Source organism: Branchiostoma lanceolatum, chromosome 8, assembly GCF_035083965.1.
Source record: "Branchiostoma lanceolatum isolate klBraLanc5 chromosome 8, klBraLanc5.hap2, whole genome shotgun sequence".
NCBI lineage: Eukaryota > Metazoa > Chordata > Leptocardii > Amphioxiformes > Branchiostomatidae > Branchiostoma > Branchiostoma lanceolatum.
In genome coordinates this window covers 18,921,898-18,941,529 of record NC_089729.1, presented here as the reverse complement: position 1 = coordinate 18,941,529, position 19,632 = coordinate 18,921,898, and the positions used below count along the sequence as shown (strand labels likewise).

At 42.3% G+C, this 19,632-nt stretch overlaps 1 protein-coding gene across 1 annotated transcript; it reads left to right on the top strand.

Moving 5' to 3' along the window:
• Window positions 1-1,126: 1,126 nt before the first annotated feature.
• On the top strand, window positions 1,127-16,394 carry LOC136439545 (cadherin EGF LAG seven-pass G-type receptor 2-like). Its single transcript, XM_066434965.1, has 23 exons — window positions 1,127-1,132; window positions 1,342-1,742; window positions 2,348-2,598; window positions 3,464-3,706; window positions 3,883-4,005; window positions 4,681-4,906; window positions 5,445-5,582; window positions 6,063-6,187; window positions 6,699-6,854; window positions 7,354-7,451; window positions 7,886-8,043; window positions 8,606-8,748; window positions 9,303-9,511; window positions 10,612-10,727; window positions 11,110-11,222; window positions 11,685-11,868; window positions 12,168-12,232; window positions 12,487-12,521; window positions 12,978-13,053; window positions 13,624-13,737; window positions 14,043-14,071; window positions 14,703-14,775; window positions 15,573-16,394. The coding sequence occupies exons 1-23, from the start codon at window positions 1,127-1,129 to the stop codon at window positions 15,629-15,631; spliced, it is 3,141 nt and encodes a 1,046-aa protein (XP_066291062.1). The 3' UTR covers window positions 15,632-16,394.
• Window positions 16,395-19,632: the final 3,238 nt, after the last annotated feature.

The following is a 19,632-nucleotide window of genomic DNA, read 5'->3' as shown; positions in this document are numbered from 1 at the left end:
TCAATTATGGTTTGTGATACTTGTACTTGACGATAATCCAGCCGACAGGAATTCTAACAATCGATTGTCCTTCCTTTCAGATGTCACCACCCCTACAACTCAAGTGCTGACACTGGATCCTGATACAGCCGTACTGAAGGTGGCCACTGCCCTGGACTACGAAACACAGGACAAAGTCTACACGGTGATAAATAATTTCCCCTTCCTATATATCAGTCTGTATTTGCTAATCAATAGTTTGTCGTACAGTGACAAGGATATACACGTTCTAAGATCTTAACTTGGAATTTCTTATCACGTCTATTATTGCCATGCACATCGGGCCGCCGTCAAAGTTGTGCTAGCACTACAGCAGGAGGCTAGTCCACTGGTAAAACTAAAAAAAATACCCCAATGATAGGTGTTCGACATACTATAAGTTGTCATCGTCAACTTGGGAAGACCCTTACACCACCCGTCCTTGTCATACGTCAGCGTTTATAACTCAGCTGTACTGCTGCGTCTTGTGTTTCTCCTGATTGTGTTAATTAGAGAACTTTGTGCCCGCTTCGCCTAGTTTCCGTTTTCCTTGTGTTGGCTGTCACAGAATAAGCTCGCTTGCCACCATGCAGTTCGGGGTGTTGAACGCAGTGTCCAGCGAGCTCCATTTTCCTTTTGCTGTTACGGTATTGTCATGTAGTTTAGACAGGTGCATACACCACAAATTGTGCAAATTTAATCAAAAAAGATGTTGAAATGTTTAAGGTGACGGTGACTGCCACGGATGGAGGAGGGGGGTCCGCGGTGTTCACAGCTACAGTCAGCATCATAGACGTGAACGACAACACCCCCGTCTTCAACCCGGCTACATACACGACCAGCGTTAATGAGGACACAGCTCTGGTTAGTTAATCTTTTCTGTAAACAAAACATCATGCAATCTGACGCTCAAAATTATTCACTGGTTTTACTGTGGAGTATTATACAGGCCTAGAGCTGTAGGCAAGTATCTACTACTCATTGCCACATAATAAGATTTCACATCATTAAACGAGCATCAGTAACTGTATCTATATAGCCGGTATTACCGCTCTTCGGCTTAGCACGCCAGCATCAGAGGAAAACATAAACCCATGTAATAAGCGGTATGCACGTAGGAAAATTGATACTATCACATTTTGTTTGTCTCTTGGAGGGAAATTCTGATATGAATACTTTGAAACATAAATGTCTCAATTTTTTGATGATACAAAATGTCTAGCCAAATGCATCTTTCAAGCATGCTACAAATGTCCATCAAAGTACTGAACATCTAGCTTGTGATCACAGACGACAGTTGAGACACGTTGCATTATTTCACAGGTGGGAGATAACGTCATCACTGTCACGGCAACAGACGCAGACGACGCCGCCTTCGGGACCGTCGGGTACGTCATTTCCGCCGGAAATGCCGACGGGGTGTTCACCATCAGCCAGACCACCGGTCTCATCACCGTGCAGTCGACCACCTTGCTGGACTACGAGACCACCACGCAGTACGCCCTGACCGTCCTCGGCACCGACGGGGCCACCGGGGCCGACCAGAGGACGGCTACGGTCACGGTCTACGTCGACGTGGACCCGGCTAACGAGCACGACCCGGTGTTCACGTCTCCGAGCAGCTCCCCGTTTGCCGTGACGATTGCCGAGAGCGCGGCGCTGGGAAGTCAGCTCTACACTGTTTTGGCGACAGACCAGGACAGCGGATCGGACGGACAAATAAAGTGAGAACACTGTATTCCTAGGCTCTACCAGCCTCCGCGGGTCGCTGGGAAAATAGTAGAAATTGACCAAAATAGAGTCAATTGTATGAAGGTAGTCGGCTTCGGAGATAGGCTCCAATATTGCAACCCTAACTGCGGCTGCGAATGTTACCCTCCATGGCCAAAGTCCCCCGGCATATGTTCTCCCTATAGCCGGTGTGGTTAGTCTGGTAGAGACTACTGCATTCCATTGATGCAAACTAATTGCACACACTTTGACGAAGGGTATAGAGAGTACAGAATGTAAATAACGTATTTGCAAAGTAAAGCATTTCTTCTATGATAATAACCTTAATTCATACGGGATAGGCAAGGCGGGGACGTGCAGGAGAAAAAATTGAAAATGGTGATATCCGGAGTAAAGATAATTGATCGCGAAGCTATTTGTTTCTTTACGTTTACCACATATGTGGTTCGGGTGAGAGAACAGGTTTATCCCACAGTACAAATGCTATGAATTCAATTGATATAACATGTAACTTTAGAGATTCAAGCACAGTCACATATGCCCGTCTTTTCTGATACATTACTGAATATCACTGTGCTAATCATATCTCTCCCTACAGGTACAGCATCACTTCCGGTGATCTAGGAAAATTCAACATCGATGAAACCACCGGCGTAGTGTTTGTGGCCGACACCCTGGACAAGGAGACACTGGACACCTACAGTCTGGCCATCCGGGCCATTGACCAGGGCAGCACCGCAAGGACTGCTGACGTCACACTGGCCGTCACCGTTAGTGACGTCAACGACAACAGTCCAGTGTGCTCACCTGACGTCTACACGTCGACGCTAGCGGAGGACACCAGCGCAGGTAATGAGTGAATGAATTAACCATGCAAATTGGGGGAGGGAGGAAGGAACGAATGAATGAACACGGAAGAAAGGGAGTGAGGAATGAAAGATTAGATTAATGAATGAAAACCTTAGCAGCCTAGCCCGAATGGGTTGAAACTACACAATACACAATACACCTTGGAATTTGTGCTTCAAAAGAACGTTATCATAATTCTTCTCTGCAAGTATCTCATCATCTTCCTTTAATTTCTTTCTCTTGTTTAACTGAAGAGTGATTAATTTCTTCTTTAATGGCGGCGCTTATACGCGTTCCTAAACTCAAGTGCGTTAACATTCTGTCTGTTTTTGTTTGGGTTTGTTTGATTAATCCATATCAAACAAAACAATACAATACGAGTCAGAGTGTTATGATGTCAGAAAAATCAAATAGCGAAATATCTGTAACGGAACAGCATTACAGAAAAAGATGTGCACCATAATGATACTACATCAAATCACATCACTACAGTTACAAGGTGGGCAATTAAATTATTGCCATGGTGGCGATTGAATGTTTATTGTTAGTGTTAATCACCATTCAAAAAATCTTCTGAGAGCCAAGACAGCGGCTTATGATCTTTTTGTATTGTGAACCGCCTTCCCTATAGGTAGTATCTGAACTAGCAATATCGCATAGCTCAACTGCATAGCTCAACTGTTGGGTCTCTCAATAGCTTGCTGTTCTTTTACAAACTCCTTAAGGTCACTGCCGTAATTGTAAGACCATTTCTGGCCTTAAATATCTGTCTCAGGTATAGAGCTAAAACAGTCTATAAAACAAGACAATCTGAAACGCCTCCCAAAACTCTAGAGACTAATCTGTGTTTGTGTGCACTTATCAGGTACCCTGGTGGCCTGGGTCCTTTGTACGGACGCCGACATTGACACCACCAACAACGCCCTCACCTATAGCATCACTGCTGGGAACACAGAAGGGAAGTTCGAGGTGTCTACTGCTGGGATAGTAACCGTGGCGACAGGACAGACATTGGACTATGAGACAACTACGAGTTATCTGTTGGACGTGTCCGTTAGTGACGTCAGTGGTGTGGCTGTGACTGCTGAGGTGGCGGTGGTGGTGACAGGTGTGTCTCTTTTTTTTCTAGGCGCAAGGTGTAGTTTTCATGCATAATGATAGTGGTATGAACCTTGCGGTAATGTAATAAGACGGAACACAGAGATTGAGCTGGGACCTTACATCTGTTAGGAGATTACAAAAGACGATAAACCAATGTGTTTTTTTAAATCGTTCTTATGCCAGGTGTGAATGAATTCCCACCGGCCTTCACGGCGACCACCTACTCGGCCACTGTTGTAGAGAACCAGTCCACGGGGACCCTTGTGACGTCAGTGGCCGCTACTGACAGTGATAGCGGAGCGGACGGTGAGTCATTGATTGTGCTTACCTTCATGGAGGCGAATTATATTATTTTTGCTCATTTTCTTCTTCTTTTTCAAACAAATATAAAAGGTCAGTGACCTGGACCAGATGACTGCCTCCATGGTTACTTGTAAAGTAGCAAACACCCTGTGGTGTTAGATTTTACTATTTATCAAGTGCTGGAAGGGCCTAGTGTCAATACATATATAAATGTGTTGGAGGAAGAATAAAACAGAGCAGTAGTTTGTTATCATATATACCATTTGAAGGTAATCATGCTTGCAAATGTTACCTTCTTAGTTGCTGTTCGTTATCGATGTAGTTTTAGTTTTTATTTTAGTTGTTTGGTAGGTAGTTTATTGCTCATACGCTAAATTGTTGGTTTGTTCGATAATTGATTGATTCATTGATTGATTGATTTATTGATTAATTGATTGATTGATTGATACGCTTTTTGTTCGTTTGTTTGTTTGTTGAGTTATTTAACTGTTGGTTGGTTGGTTTGTTGGGTTGGATTTGTACGTTTAAAGGGTAGCTTGATATTCCGTCGATAGATTTACCGTATTTGACAGACATTGCTATAATATACAATCTTTAGAAAGAACTGGACTGAAAAGCCGGTCTATACATTGAAAATGCCAAAAGACTTCAAACGTTTTTTTCTCTCTGACATCATAGGAACTATCAGCTACAACATCACCTCTGGGAACGAACTCAACCACTTTATCCTGGACTCGAGTTCGGGGCTGATCTCCACCGCTGCGGTCCTGGACAGGGAGACCACGGCCTCCTACACCCTGGTGCTCACCGCGGACGACGGCGGCACTACCCTCGACACGGCTACGGTCCTCATCACCGTCAGCGATCTCAATGACAACGCTCCGGACTGTCCAACATTCTACAGGTCTGAAACACCTTATCGCGTGTATACTAAATTGTAATTTCAAAGAAAGAACAGTTTTCCATTGGCAACTAAAAAGAATTGATGTCACCAGAATTTTCAAAAGAATTGCTCAGACTTTCTTCTTTCGACTAAATAGCTCACCTACCTCACCCAGTTACTCTGGACACGAGGCTTTATGAACGACTGGCGTAAGCCCCCTCCTCTTCCAAGCATATTTGTAAATCAACTTGTAGAACGTGGACAGTGGATTACTACTCTAACATTCCTCCATTTAATGTACTGATATGTGTAATTTTCATTATGCATTTGTGCAACTTTATATCCTATAATGTACAGAAATGACTTTGCACGTTGTTGCTTTTTTTGCTTGTTTTGCATAAACGGTTAACTGCCTTTGGCGTAACACACCAAAATTGTACACTAGGTAACTTAGTTACAAGCTGGGTAAGACCACACTGATAGCTTGCATCTACCCAAGCCGGTGCGGACTTTTTTCAGAAAGCTTAATAAAGATTTATTTTGATTTGAATTTTTACAGTGTTCTTGTATCCGATGACGCACTGACGAACTCCATCATACAGACCGTGGTGTGCACGGATGCCGACATCTCGCCGAACAACGTCATGTCCTACTCCATCGTCACGGGCAACACGAACACCGACTTCAGCATAGACAGGTAGGTTTTCTTTGTATTGCATCAACGGTAAACCGCCTAAGGGCGTAACACACCAGGTTTAAATTGAACAGTACAAGCTGCATATCTGGACAGATTGATTTAATCCACTCGCACCGAAATTGGTCCCATATCTTATTGATATGTGTGTTGGGTTCTTTAACATGCTTTAAATGTGAAATAGATCAACTAAAATTTACCGAAACACAGTTACAAGTTGTCATTCAACTTCTGTACGTTTCTCTTTTTCTGATAAAACATTTTACCTATAAGCTATAGATTGATAAATAGTTTAAATTATAGATTGATTGATAGATCATTTGATAGATTGATTGATTGATTATATATTGATTGACTATATATTGATTGGTAGATTGTTTGATTTTTCCTGACGGATCGATTGATTGGTAGATCAAATGATTGATTGATTGATGTATTGATTGATTGGTAGATTAAATGATTGATTGATTGATTGATTGACAGCACCGGTGACGTGCGGGTTGAGAACACCCTGGATGACGCGGTGACGGAGTTCTACACGCTGGAGGTGTGGGTGACAGACGGCACGCAGTACACCACCGTCACATACGTCTACGTGCAAGTTCAAGGTCTGTAGCTTACCATTCTTTCGATATCAAAATTTGAATGTGGAAAAGCTTTCTAAATCTAAATGTGAAGTTTAATTCTCAAAATATACCAGATTGAATTCCCCTATGCCTAAAATAATTCCCATGGTAGAAGATGATGTTATAATTGTGGAGCCAAACATACATCTACTTTCTTTCCAAATCATCGTCTCTAGTCAAAACCACATAGTCCAAGACCCTGATCACTGTCGTTGTTGACAACTCTATTTCGGCAAATGTAATTGAGGGTATAGTCGCGGGTGTTTCAAAGGAAATTCAGCATGTCTTGTGACGAAATAGATTGTCGCAGACCCTTGATGACGTGTACTTCTGTCATAGCCTCGCTGAACATCCAAAGAATAACTTGTACATAATATACAACAAATGTGACCAGACCTTGATGCTATTAGAGAGTTGAGCAACTTTGGTTGTATGTATCTGCATGTAGGCTAAACCACTAAATGAATAAACCTGCGGCTTTGTTTCCACGCAGACGCCAGCACCACGGGTCTGACCTTCATCCCGTCCAACACCTACAGCTTCAGCGTGGCGGAGAACTCCGCCATGGGGACGGCCGTGGGGACGGTGTACGCAGGCGTGGCGGGGGGACAGATCGCCTTTTCAGCCTCACCTGTCGTCCCCACCGGAGGTACGAACAGCTTGTTTACCAGCGTTATCACTCAGTAAATGTCTTTACTCGTCCCACTCTTACACTCTTCCATGCACTCTTCCATGTAAAGCATATAATAACGAAGAAGAATAAGAAGATAAGCGTCATAGGTTTGTAATAGTTATGTCACTCAAAAGAAAGTGAAGTATTGTTTTGACTTTTCTCTTTTTCTCTCTCCATGTCTTTCTCTTTCTGTGTGTGCGTGAGTGTATGTATGTGTGTGTGTGTGTGTGTGTGTGTGTGTGTGTGTGTGTGTTTGTATGTGTGTGTGTGTGGCTTTGCTCTTTAAATGTTGTTGAGCACAAAATAGTTGGTATTGGGTGATTTGTATTTGAATTGACTGCGTTTGTTGTCAAATCAAACCAACGGTTCATGCTCAGATCAAGAGGCACAAGTTGACATATTTAACTACAATTGACAAAATAGACACAAAATTTCACCCAAAAAACTCAATTTCAACTGTGGCAAATATTTCCAGGTGCTGTAACGTTTGCGATCTCCACTGCCACGGAGCACAACGGAGCCCAGGCGACCACCCTGTTTCAGATTTCCAACTCCAGCTCTGGGGCTATCACGGTAAGCAGCTATTAGCACTTCCGTAGAAATGATTAAATAATTGGATATTGGATTTCTTGTACACGTGTTATTGAACAGATTTTTTTTCGCAAAAAAAATACGTTTGTATGTGGCCGTCAATTGCACTAGTACTCTATGCCTTAGCATAATTTAAACAGCTTTTGAAATTTATGGTATGTATATATCATGTTTGAATGTCTTGAAAGGTGAGGAAAGCACAATGCAATGCCAATGATCTAGAAACTGTTTCAATCCGTGGCCCGAAAAGTGTTTCTTGGTATTTTCATCACCAATATTACGTGCTTATCAGCCGGCACTAATTTTCCTTTACTGCTCTTCCAACCGTTTCTGTCTTCCGTGTTGATTTTTTCAATTAATAGTATAAAAATCATCTCAAACATGATAACTATATTCCTCGCTTTTTATCTCGGCAGGTTCTCTTCCCCCCTGACCGAGAGACTGACGACGCCGTCCAGTTCGTGGTGATCGCCAGCAGTGCCGGCCCGCCCGCCCTGTCTGCAGAGGCGACCATCTTCGTCGACATCACAGACGTGAACGACAACACTCCAGTCTTCATCAGCAGCTTCTACAGGTGACCGACACAATCTGTTTTATAGTTTTACAATCTCATTGAAGAAGTATATGAACTACTAGCGGTTTAGGGGCGATGCTTTCAAGCAATTCAGGGTGTCTTAGAGCGAATGCAAAACTGTCTAAGTTTGTGAGCTGAAATATGTAAGTCTGAATGTTAGCCATAACATTTCAATGAGTTGCCGTATATTTTAGAGCGTGATTTTGTAACAATTATTGTTCTAATCATTTTCGTTAGATACAGTTTGTTGTTTGTACTAGGACATCGTTCTTAAGCTTTGTCAGCAGATATGACTTAGATTATACCTTACACTTGTATCTCTATCGGCCAACAGGTATTAATAACTACCTTTCGGCTTTCCATGTATACATGTAACGCAGAAGCTTGTTTAGCGCATCGCTCTGGCTGGTTTTTCAAAAACCAAAATACGTTTCACATGAACGCCCTGAACATCTTGTTTTAAATTTATCTAAGACGTTCTGTTCACCAATGGCTATTGCAGAAAAAGAAAGTTTAAGATAAACATCCAAATGACTGATGCTATTTTGTACACGCACTTCAGCGGGGAGTGCGGCACGACTAGTGACTTCGGACAGGCCATCGTGACAATTAGCGCCACGGACGCGGACGAAGGCACCAGCGGAACGGTGACGTACGGGGAGTCCGCCGAGTACCCCACTCTGTTCGAGCTGGACACATCAACCGGTAGGAATTCTCAGTCACTATCCTAACGATTTCATTACGCAAAATGCTCAAATATACAAATCGTGCATGATGATAAGAAAATTTGCAATGTCAATACAATCTCATGTCTTTTGCATAGAGAGATGTTTTAATAATATACATGTATGTTTCGAATATCATCTTTGACGGACTATGAAGCACCTCCGTTCTAGCAAACAGCTTTTCTCGTTAGATTTTGATTACACCTGCCTGGCGTGTTTTCTTATAAAACGACCACATAATCACTTTATATTGAACGATTGAATTATCTTAAAAAAATGTTCTTCTGAAACGCGACGTTCTTTCTCAATATAGGCAAGAAAACCTTGCTCATTTTCTAGCTAGTTGACTTACCGAATCTCGTTGAAAATCGTTTGACATAATCAAAAGAGAGCATCCGCCTAGTCATGGAATAGACGTTTGTAAAACAAGATACCAATTTCATGCGCGACACAGGCGACAAACATAATGAGAAATAAACTGTTTTCCAACTCAAAGAATTGAAACGATTAACAGAATCTCGGACGTTTTACCAGGAAACATCCGGCTAGTCGTCGACCAGACGCTGGCTACCCTGAACGCCTATCTCATGACCATGACGGGAACTGACGGCGGCTCCCCGGCCCTGTCGTCCCAGACCACCGTCAGGATCGACGCCTACGACCCCTACACCACCCTGGTGGACATCGAGCTGGCCATGACCGAGGACGAGTTCTGGACCAAGAAGGACACGTTCTTGAGCGAGGTAGGGTTTGTTTGGTGTCGCTATGACGTCGTGTTGTCCGCCATGTTGAATTATTCAACGAGGTCTGGACCAAGAAGGACACATTCTTGAGCGAGGTAGGGTTTGTTTGGTGTCGCTATGACGTCGCGTTGTCCGCCATGTTGAAATATTAAACGAGTTCTGGACCAAGAAGGACACGTTCTTGAGCGAGGTAGGGTTTGTTTTGTGTCGCTATAACATCGTGTTGTCCGCCATGTTGAATTATTAAACGAGTTCTGGACCAAGAAGGACACGTTCTTGAGCGAGGGTACTAGTACTAGGTTTGATTGGTGTCGCTATGACGTCGCGTTGTCCGCCATGTTGAATTATTAAACGAGTTCTGGACCAAGAAGGACACATTCTTGAGCGAGGTAGGTTTTGTTTGGTGTTTGACTATGACGTGCTATGACGTCATGTTGCCCGCCATGTTGAATTATTAAAAGAGGTCTGGACCAAGAAGGACACGTTCTTGAGCGAGGTAGGGTTTGTTTGGTGTCGCTATGGCGTCGTGTTGTCCGCCATGTTGAATTATCAAACGAGTTCTGGACCAAGAAGGAAATTTTCTTCAGCGGGGTAGGTTTGATTGGTGTTTCCACTCACGTGACTATGACGTCATGTTGTCTGCCATATTGGATGATCAAAATAGTTCTGGACCAAGAAGGACACGTTCATGAGCAAGGTAGGTTTGATTGGTGTTTGTTCTCACGTGACTACATGGTGTGGTGAGCCATATTGGATGTGTTATACTGGAACTTAACGTATTAATTTGAAACTGTGTGGTAAACAACCAGTACAAGTGTCCCATCCCCAATTATATATTATATACAGTTATATGTGTCATCTGCGAATTGTCTGTTATTCTTAATAGTAATCTAAGACAAATTAATCTTGTTTCGTGTAAAAGTAACATATTTGTATTGTATTACTGTACCAGGTTGATATAGATTGATTGATCACTTGATTGATTCATTCATTCATTCATTCACTGGTTGGTTGATTGATTGATTGGTTTGTTGGTTGGTAAATTAACTAATTGATTGATTGATTGATTGATTGATTGATTGATTCTTTCCCTCCTTCAGATGACCACTATCCTGCGCACGCAGTACGCCACAGCCAGGTGCGGCCTTGCCTACATCACCAGGAAGGACGTGTCGGTCATTACCACCAACAGGAGGAGGCTGCTCACTACTCAAGGGTAGGTACTACCACACCCCCCCCCCCCACGGTTTTAAGATGATGCCCCCTCCTGTTAACGGTTCTATTGTTATCACCTGCATAGTATTGTATTCATGATCTACTGCCTTATGTAAATGGGATAACGTTATATACATGTAAGGCCGCACTTGGGGCACCATAGACATAGCGTCTTACAGGGCAAGGGCCATCTTTGGACTGACCAGTATTGTAACAATTAAAACTTTCGGACAAAAGCGCCTTGAGAACATGACGACACTCAATCTAAGTCTAACGAATTGGTGACCAAAGGACATAAACAAAGAAGCGCGATACAGGATTTCGACTGATATCATCTACCCTTTTGCGTGGCATGATGTTCACATTATTTTGAATGTTCACAGTGAGGTGGTAGCCCGTGTGTACGGAGTGCGGAATGACAACGCGGACACTGCGGCCGGCATCAACAACAACAAGGAGTTTTTCACGGACTCCGAGATGCTCAGCACCATCACAGGTCAGACTCAGTCAACGTTTCTGTAGGTTTAGCAGGAACTGGCAATAGGGTACATATACTAAAAATCCTCTATAATGCCAGCTCTTTTCTTTATACATGTGTTGTGCTTTTGACAAAAGAAAAAAAATAGAATGGTTAACGATAGACTAACGATGCAACGTATGTCAATAGACACCTTACTTTTGTTTGGGGATCAAATGTGGTGGAACGATCGTGATCGGCTCAGATTTCCGGTACCATGTTAAAGTCACAGTGGATAACAACCTACTGCTCAAACACCTCTGAAAACTCATGTGACCCATTGAAAGGGATCGAAAAACAGGTTTACAAGTTACCCTCCCATACACTTAAGAATACACCAAGTGTCACAATAAATGAACTTAGCATACAAATGTTCATAACACATTGTATACATCATGTTACAATGAACATCTAAACATAAAATCCATGTTGCACCTGTAGGTTCCGGCCTGACCATCACGGACTCCATCACCGTGCAGGACTATGACGACGGCACGACCACCACCACCTGGATCCAGTACCCGGCATCCATCGCGCTGGTCGTGCTCAGCTGCATCTTCTTCGTGCTGGCGGTGGCACTCATCATCGCTCTGGTGCTGTGGTGTAGGAGGAAGAGGAACAAGGGGTAGGTCCACTTTCAGTCGACTAGTCCTCTTCTTGTTCATCTATGCTTCCCTCCCTCTGTCTCTTCCCGTCTCTCTCTACCTCTCGGTCTTTGTATTTCTCTTTCTCTCTCTCTCTCGCCATCTCTTTGTCTCCGTCTTTATCTCTATATATAATATGTCTCACCGTCAGTCTTCATTCATGTTCTTCAATCTGTCTTTGTTTCTCTCTCTCTTTGTCTTGTTTTATTGTTTTACTAGTATGCAAATGTACTTCAGCTTTTATCAGCTTGAGTAAAAAGATGTGGTTTCTGTTTGATAGAAAAATCTCAAAGAAAGACAGCGTGAAGGACAAGCCTGAGAAGCAGCAGAGGTGGTCTTCACCACGTAAGAGGATTTATCTTCTTTATTCTTATCATTTGTCATACACATATGTAAAACTCTCGTCACATTTCAACTTGTCAGTAGACACTTATATCTAAATAACGGTATCTGTATGTTTGCTATAAGGTTTGTACGTACTGTATAACTATCTCTTAAAAGTTCCCGTTTTCGGTGGAGACGTACAACGTTAATGGCCTTGGTGACATTGCTTTGTTTGTTTTTCTGACTATCATATTTCGATTTTTGTTTTGGTTTAGTAATCACTGCTGTGCCAGTCAACAACGCTACTAAGGTAAATATGACTGTGGTCATTAATTTCATTACCACACATTAGCATTATTATGATAGTTCATTGCCAAAATAGAATTGCATCGTGTCAATGTTCTTGTCATTTTGTCCCGTATGACATATCTTTTTTTCCTAACCAAAGTATTAGAAGTACAAACGCAACCAACTCTAGAAAGAAGATGTTCGCTGTTGCGATCGTTAGCAACTAGAATGATAATGTCGTCATCCTTAATCTCTCGAGTAACAGCACAAGTTGCGTCCATTTATGCATCCTGTAAACAAAATACGCAATCCAAGGGTTACTCAAGCATGCAACAGGGTACGTTCCGTAAACACGAAGTTTTGAAGTTGTTCGAGTAACCGATTTATTGAAAAAACAACGTTTGAAAATATCGAGGCATGAAAACAGGATTCTGTATTGCAAAGAGCTTGAATGGTTTTTTTGGACCTTTTCTTACAGCAGCCACCTCCGAAGAGGAAGGCGGATGTTGTGTACATCGACAGAACTGAGTTTGACGGAGAAGCAGTGGACGACAGTACGTAACACGAAAATTTCTGTAAATAACAAACCGTAATTTGATAGAATTCTGAATATTACAAAACGGAAGGGCATATAACATCACAATCTGGTGATGCTTGCGCAACACTATGTTTTGTAAACACAGTGAGAGGTTCATAACAAGACGAATATCATATATCAGAAATTAAGAAATTGGCTTTCAGTCTGATTTTTAAGATGAAAACGATCTAAAATTGACACCACAATGCTGAACAAATATCGACAATGCCCGGGCGAGCTACTAGCGAGCTTCTAACTCTGTGACCTCAGCAAAATCGCCGTTGAAAAATCACTAGATTGGGAGGCAGGTTTTGGTGTCCGGCGAGTAACGGCCGATTCCTGAAATCACCGTTAATTTCTAGATCCCGCACGATAACTGAGAAAACGCCTGGCGTATTTCGACAAAAAGAGTCATTTAGAGCTCACAGACTCGTCGGCTAATGGATGTTTCTGCTGTGCAACGGCCGCAAAATGGTGGTTGTATAAGCGATTCATCTATGGTGGTAAAGATACAGGTATTGATACAGACTTTCCTTACCTATTCCAGGGACGGGCAGGGAATACTACTACAACACGAAGACGGGACAGCGGAAATGGAAGGACGGCCTGGGAAATTCCGCGGCCGTGGTCGTGGCTGCCGGCAAGTTCAAAGCGCCACGTAGTAAGTGTGCTTAATCATTTTTGGATAATTTTCCCTCTTTAATTAATATATTATTTTATGATTGCCGATCAATAGTATCTTTTGAACAGGTTTTTCTTACATTTGTATTTTTGAATCTATTTTTCATTTTTATTTGCATTCAGTTTCTTTTTCTTTTCATATAAGTTCATTACAGTCGGATCTACGGTCAATGTTTTTGTTGTCGTCCGGTATGTTAGTTTCCTTATTTTCGCGACAATGCAGCAATACAAGTACACTTTGGTATAAATTGGGATATTAACAGGTCATGGTTTTTCTTTTTTCAGACAACGTTAACGCACCCAAGACAACCAAGGTGAGGAATTTCAGCTGATATCGGCCTGATGTGTCAGTTTGATTACGTTGAATTTTCATTCATACTACAAGCCCCGGCCTAACATGGCTCCCGACCACAAGCCAACCAAGGTAGATGGTAGACCAAAAGCAGACTGACCAGGTTTAGATTAAGAGTCAAATTTGACTCCCCAAACACACCGACGGTTACAGGTTGTTTCGTTACAATGTCAATTCGCTACAGTACTTTTCGCTACATGGCACAAGTTCTTTCCCTACATGGTTAGTTGTTTCGCTAAATTTGAACGTTATTGCTCTATAGGTAGACTGGTAACGTTAGAAATGGTTTTACGACAAACACTTACGTATTGTCGATGAATGGAATCGGACATCCGCGAAAGACCTTTGTGTAATGTAGCGAAATAACCAGTTACCACCCAGACCACTACTGGCTTACTCCCAACCACCAGTCCACCCATTGCAGACGTTCCAACCACGCACAGTCGAATGATTTTGAAATTGATTGACAATGATTGCAGGAAGGTCGGGAGGCCATGTTCGGCTATCTGTAACTGTTGTTCTGAAAACGGTTGAAAAATTTATTAGGTCTGATGCGTTAAGATGTTCTTAGAGAAATGTTATTTACATTCCAGACCAACCGTGACTCCGATGTTGAAACCATCGCGCTGGACGGGTCCACCTTTGACGGACAGGCCAGAGACCCTGGTAGGTACCGTTTTATACTGGCAATTCTTGTAAACTTTAGACTACGTTGTATTTCTAATCTGTAAGATAAAGAATGCAACACGGGGTAGTCCGTATTACCCGAGGTACCAGCCTGACCGCGAATCGAATCGTCTGACAGCCAGAGGGCGATCCGACCCGCGGGAGGGCTGGGACCGAGGATGATACGGAATCCCCCGTGTTGTATTATAGTTATGTCATACCTACTCAAGAAAACACACATTTCAATGCACATGCGCGGAAGTTGAGAAAAGTTGGTGTCCTCGAACAAAAATTGTAACAGCATCAGATGCCAACCACCGAATCCAGTATTCAAAGTTTCGATAGTGGCGCACTCGAAATAAATGCATTCTAAATATATTCCATGGAAGCCCGTGTGATAACCCAAAGTTATCACCCGGTCCTGAACACCCGTATCGAACGTTTTGGCGGCCCGGGTATGGCATAAAAAAGTAAAAATGCCCCCCCCCCCCTCCCAACCTTTTTAATTGTCCTTTACAGATAATCCCAGCGGAGATACATTCGCCAGGGGATATTTTGTGTGCCTGTTGCTGTTTTTTTTCTACATTCCTATTTTTGTCTAGTGACGGTTAGCGGGAGAGAAAAACACAAAAGCGTATAGTTCTCAAGAAAGGGGCGTAGAAACGCAGTAAAGACCGCAAGAAACAGACACTGACATATACCCTGACCGATTCATTTACTTGGAGATTGATTTGACAAATAGATTATACAAATAGAACACTGAATCATTAACTAATTTCTTCGCCTTTCTTCCACAGACACCGGCAGAGGCTACTTGTTCAACTCCCGTACAGGCGACCGGAAGTGGAAGGACTAGCGGACCGTCATGACATCTTAGCAGTAATGGACTCGACTCAAGACCACCTATTAAGCCCTACATAATGCAGAGAACACATGTACGTTTGATATGAAGATGGTTATTTCATTCCTACTTTCCTCTAAAGTCAAGCCAATGGACATATGCGGACCTACAAAAACCGCATGCACCAGAAAAATAGAAATCACAGAGGTGGTGTACGTCATTTCCGTCAACATTCGAACGTGCGTTCGTATACTCGTTCGAATGTTTGCACGTAAGCGCAGAGTTGTTCGAATACGTCCGAACGTTGACGTGAATTACATACGTTACTCTGTGATGTAAAACAGTTTCGTGGTAAATACAATCTATGTGGCCAAGAGAGAAGCGCCAAAAAGCCGATTTTTTTTTATTTCAAGTTGAATTTAGTATATGTCTGAAGTATGTCTACGAGAGACGAAGCTGAAAGTGATAATTAAAACTTTAAAGTTTGTTCGTGGATATGAAAAAACCATGACGATCGTCGATTATGACGTGATTATTTTTGTCAATTGTGTACATAACGGAGTTTTCATGGCATATGAAGAGTTATTTTCTATTTTGTCACTTAAGGGTTGCGTTTATATATATATATATATGGCCTCCGTCGGCCAGTATTGCTTTTAACAGTTTACAAAAGGCACCAAACTTGACCTAACCTGCACATGTGGAAAATAAAAGTGCATTATGACCGTTTATATAGTGGTGCCCATACGCCCTTAGGGTCTGTTTAAACCTGTTCGTATATGTACTGTATGTATTGTTTGTTTTTTTTGGTTAAGGTAAAGTTTAGGACCGAAGAAGTCATTTATTGAGCTCAATATGCAGGCTGCACAACGGTGGATCAAAGTAGTAAACAACTTCTTCCCCTCAGACTTTGCCTAGACCAAGTAATATACACTATCAGGCTCGCATCTGAAGCTTCGTCAAAAAACTTGAATATAAGTGTGACCGGGCCCTAAAGTTGGTGCGATTGCTTGCTTGCTCAATGCTATCAATGATATGAACATGCATATTTTATCATGTTGCCTATGACAGATCTATATTTTCTATGAGGCAACATACGCTTTGTGTTTAACATGTTTTAATGCCTGAAGTGCTTAATTCAGCGTATTGACAAGAGGTGTTTGTGTGAAAATTGTGAATTCACATTAACTACTCATAGAAATGTTTAAGCATTGTGGAATTCGTTATACACTGTTGATTTGACACTTCGTTATTTACAGTTCTGTGTGTACATTATGTTTCATTGTCACTGTTTATGAAGAGAGAAATATTGTTGTTTTTTAAGAAATAAAACTTTGTTTTCTAAAGTAAGTGGTTGTGATATAAAGGATGAGTATCTAATCATAAACTTATTAAGCATACTTGAAAGAGGCACAGTAATGTACTAACTTCTTTTGTAATATAATATTTTAAGATGGTTGCATGGTGTTTATGATCAATTTTAACTCTGTGTATTCCTATCTTGGCTCAGTTGTGAGACACTCTCCACCCATCTCTCCGTGCGACTTTCTCTCGAATTCTGTTGTTCCTTGGTTTCCCTCCCGCAAGACTCCTTTCTCGTCTGCGCATGCGCTGTTATCTTCTTGTTTTTCTTGTTAAGACTCTTCATGAGCGAATCCTCCTCCGAAGACGACGTTGTCCCGGACCTGGGCGTTCCTCCGATATGAAAAACTTCATCGTCGTCTGCCATGTGAAAGAAGGGTTTGAGTAGACTCAGAGTGGACGCACGGTCGTTCATGACGTCATCGTCGCCATGTTCTGACCCCTGACCCGCCATCCACCAATCGTGTGGCTTGAAGCGGCGCCGTTTGAACATGCGCACTAGGACGAGGTAGAGGAGGATCACCATCACAACGGTGACTAGAAACGTCAGAGATGACGCATAGATGACGGTAGCCATGCACTCGTTCGACGAAAAACTTTGCCTCTTAGTTTGAATTTTCTCTGATGCAGAAGCGTTATTAAAACCAGTCCTCATTGCCACAACGGGTGGTTTGAAAGCATTAGGTTTGAATGTCTTTCTCCTTTGACTCAACGCGTCTTTAGGATATACAGGGGGTAGTGGCGACTTTCTGCGTACAGGCACAACATCAAGGCCTAGTTGGTAATCTTCTATCATGTCCTCCTGTCTACTTTTTATGTTGAAAGAGCTTGGCAACAACTTTTCCAACAGAACGTTTTGCTGTCTCGGTCCTGCGGCGTGCGTTTCATGGGCTGGTAAACTCGAAGATTCTCGGTGTTTCCCAGTGCGACCATTTACAGCGTGTTTGTTGTGGTGTTTCCCGTGTGCGTGTCCGCTGTGAGATCTGGCGCTGTGCGATGGTAGTTTTTCTGACGGATAGTCAACATAGTCTGGCCAGGTTTCCGTGTTTCCCCAGAACCCATCAGATGTAAAGCCAGTTGTTGGCAGAACTGTAGGAAAAATGAAGTCAAGTGAATTCATATTAAGCGTTTTAATGATAAACAAAAAATCCTTCTCATAATATCTATTCTTGTTTCAAAAGGCAGTATAGCTTTCATATTTCAGAAGATATGCTGTCTTGTTAGAAGACGGTATAAAAAGAATTCAGCTCATCAAGCGGCTCCCCACAGCGGCCAAGGTTATATTGCACCACAAAGGGTCCCATACAATCAAACATTTTAACCTTTAGCATCCCATCAACTTTTATTGCCAGATAACGATTTCACAAACAGGTGCAGACGTCTACAATCTGTTTAGAATGGTGTCTAAACCTTCTCACAACACAAATTGTTGGTTGTTAGCGCCGCATGAGGAGACCACCGTGGAAGCGCCACCTCTATTCATAAACACATCACTTCTTGTACATAATGAAGAGACATACAGACACAAATAAACACACACACACACACACACACACACACACGCACACACACACACATATACGCACACACAGACAGACGGACACACACACACACATACAAACACACACAAGCAGACACACACACACACACACACACACACATTGGCAATCAGGTGTCTTTGCGGTAATTTTACTATGTTCATAGATCTGTGGAAGGACCCACTTGTAGGAAATCGCAGCCACTACACTCCCACCGAAACCTCTGCTTGGAGAATATAAGATGAAAAGGACATTAACCTGCATATTACAGCGGTCAAGCTGGTTATGTGGACTGTTTACTGAAAACACAGTATTATTTACCTAACAACTCTATGTTGACTCAAAACACATATATTTGTAACAGAGAAAAAGACATCGACAACCGTAGCGTACCTTGCATTTACCTCCAATGGGCACGATTTAGGGGAATAGCATACTTCAGCGGTAGATATCTTTGGCAAAGAATTGTTGTTAGCCAAACAAACAAAAGTAGTAACGTAAAACCCCTAAAATCTAAGACCTAAAAGTTCAAATATTTTTCGACTATGCCGCTTGATCAATGAACTTCCTTACCTGAAACTGCAAGGGTGCATGCTAGAAGAGATAGAGCCAGAGAAACAGGCATTTCTCGTAGTAGCGTTTTCCCATTTTTACCGTTCCGCCATTACCGTTACTGTCCACCCAACGCCACGTTCGATAGAATTCGAACGGTGTTCTTTCTTTCTCGTTCGCGGAAGTGTTCGGTTGTTCTATGACGTGGGACTCTCGTACCCAGGGTATTAGGCATGTTCATTTCATACAAAAAACTTTAACAAAGCTCTTTTAAACGTGTCAACAAAGAATCAACCATATAGAAATGTTGATACTAGCAATTACGAAATATGTCAAAGGAAAGTAGTCAAATATTGGTAATCTTTTGTGATACAAAAGGGCTGTAGACTTGACGTCAGTTAGGGTCATCTAAGGTGAATACCTGTTTATAGTAGTACGTGACTTCATAATAGGTTACCGTCGGACCAACAGAATACATTACTGGAAATCATGGAAATCAATCTCGTGAAACAGACTTGAACGTCACTATGAAATTAATACGCCGCCATCTCAGCCAAGTTTTCA

Excerpts from the sequence above, each read along its gene's own strand:
- LOC136439545 (XM_066434965.1), top strand. Across the intron at positions 13,738-14,042 it reads CAAGTTCAAAGCGCCACGTA|ACAACGTTAACGCACCCAAG; the intron begins GTAAGTGTGCTT and ends TTCTTTTTTCAG. Across the intron at positions 14,776-15,572 it reads CGGACAGGCCAGAGACCCTG|ACACCGGCAGAGGCTACTTG; the intron begins GTAGGTACCGTT and ends TTTCTTCCACAG.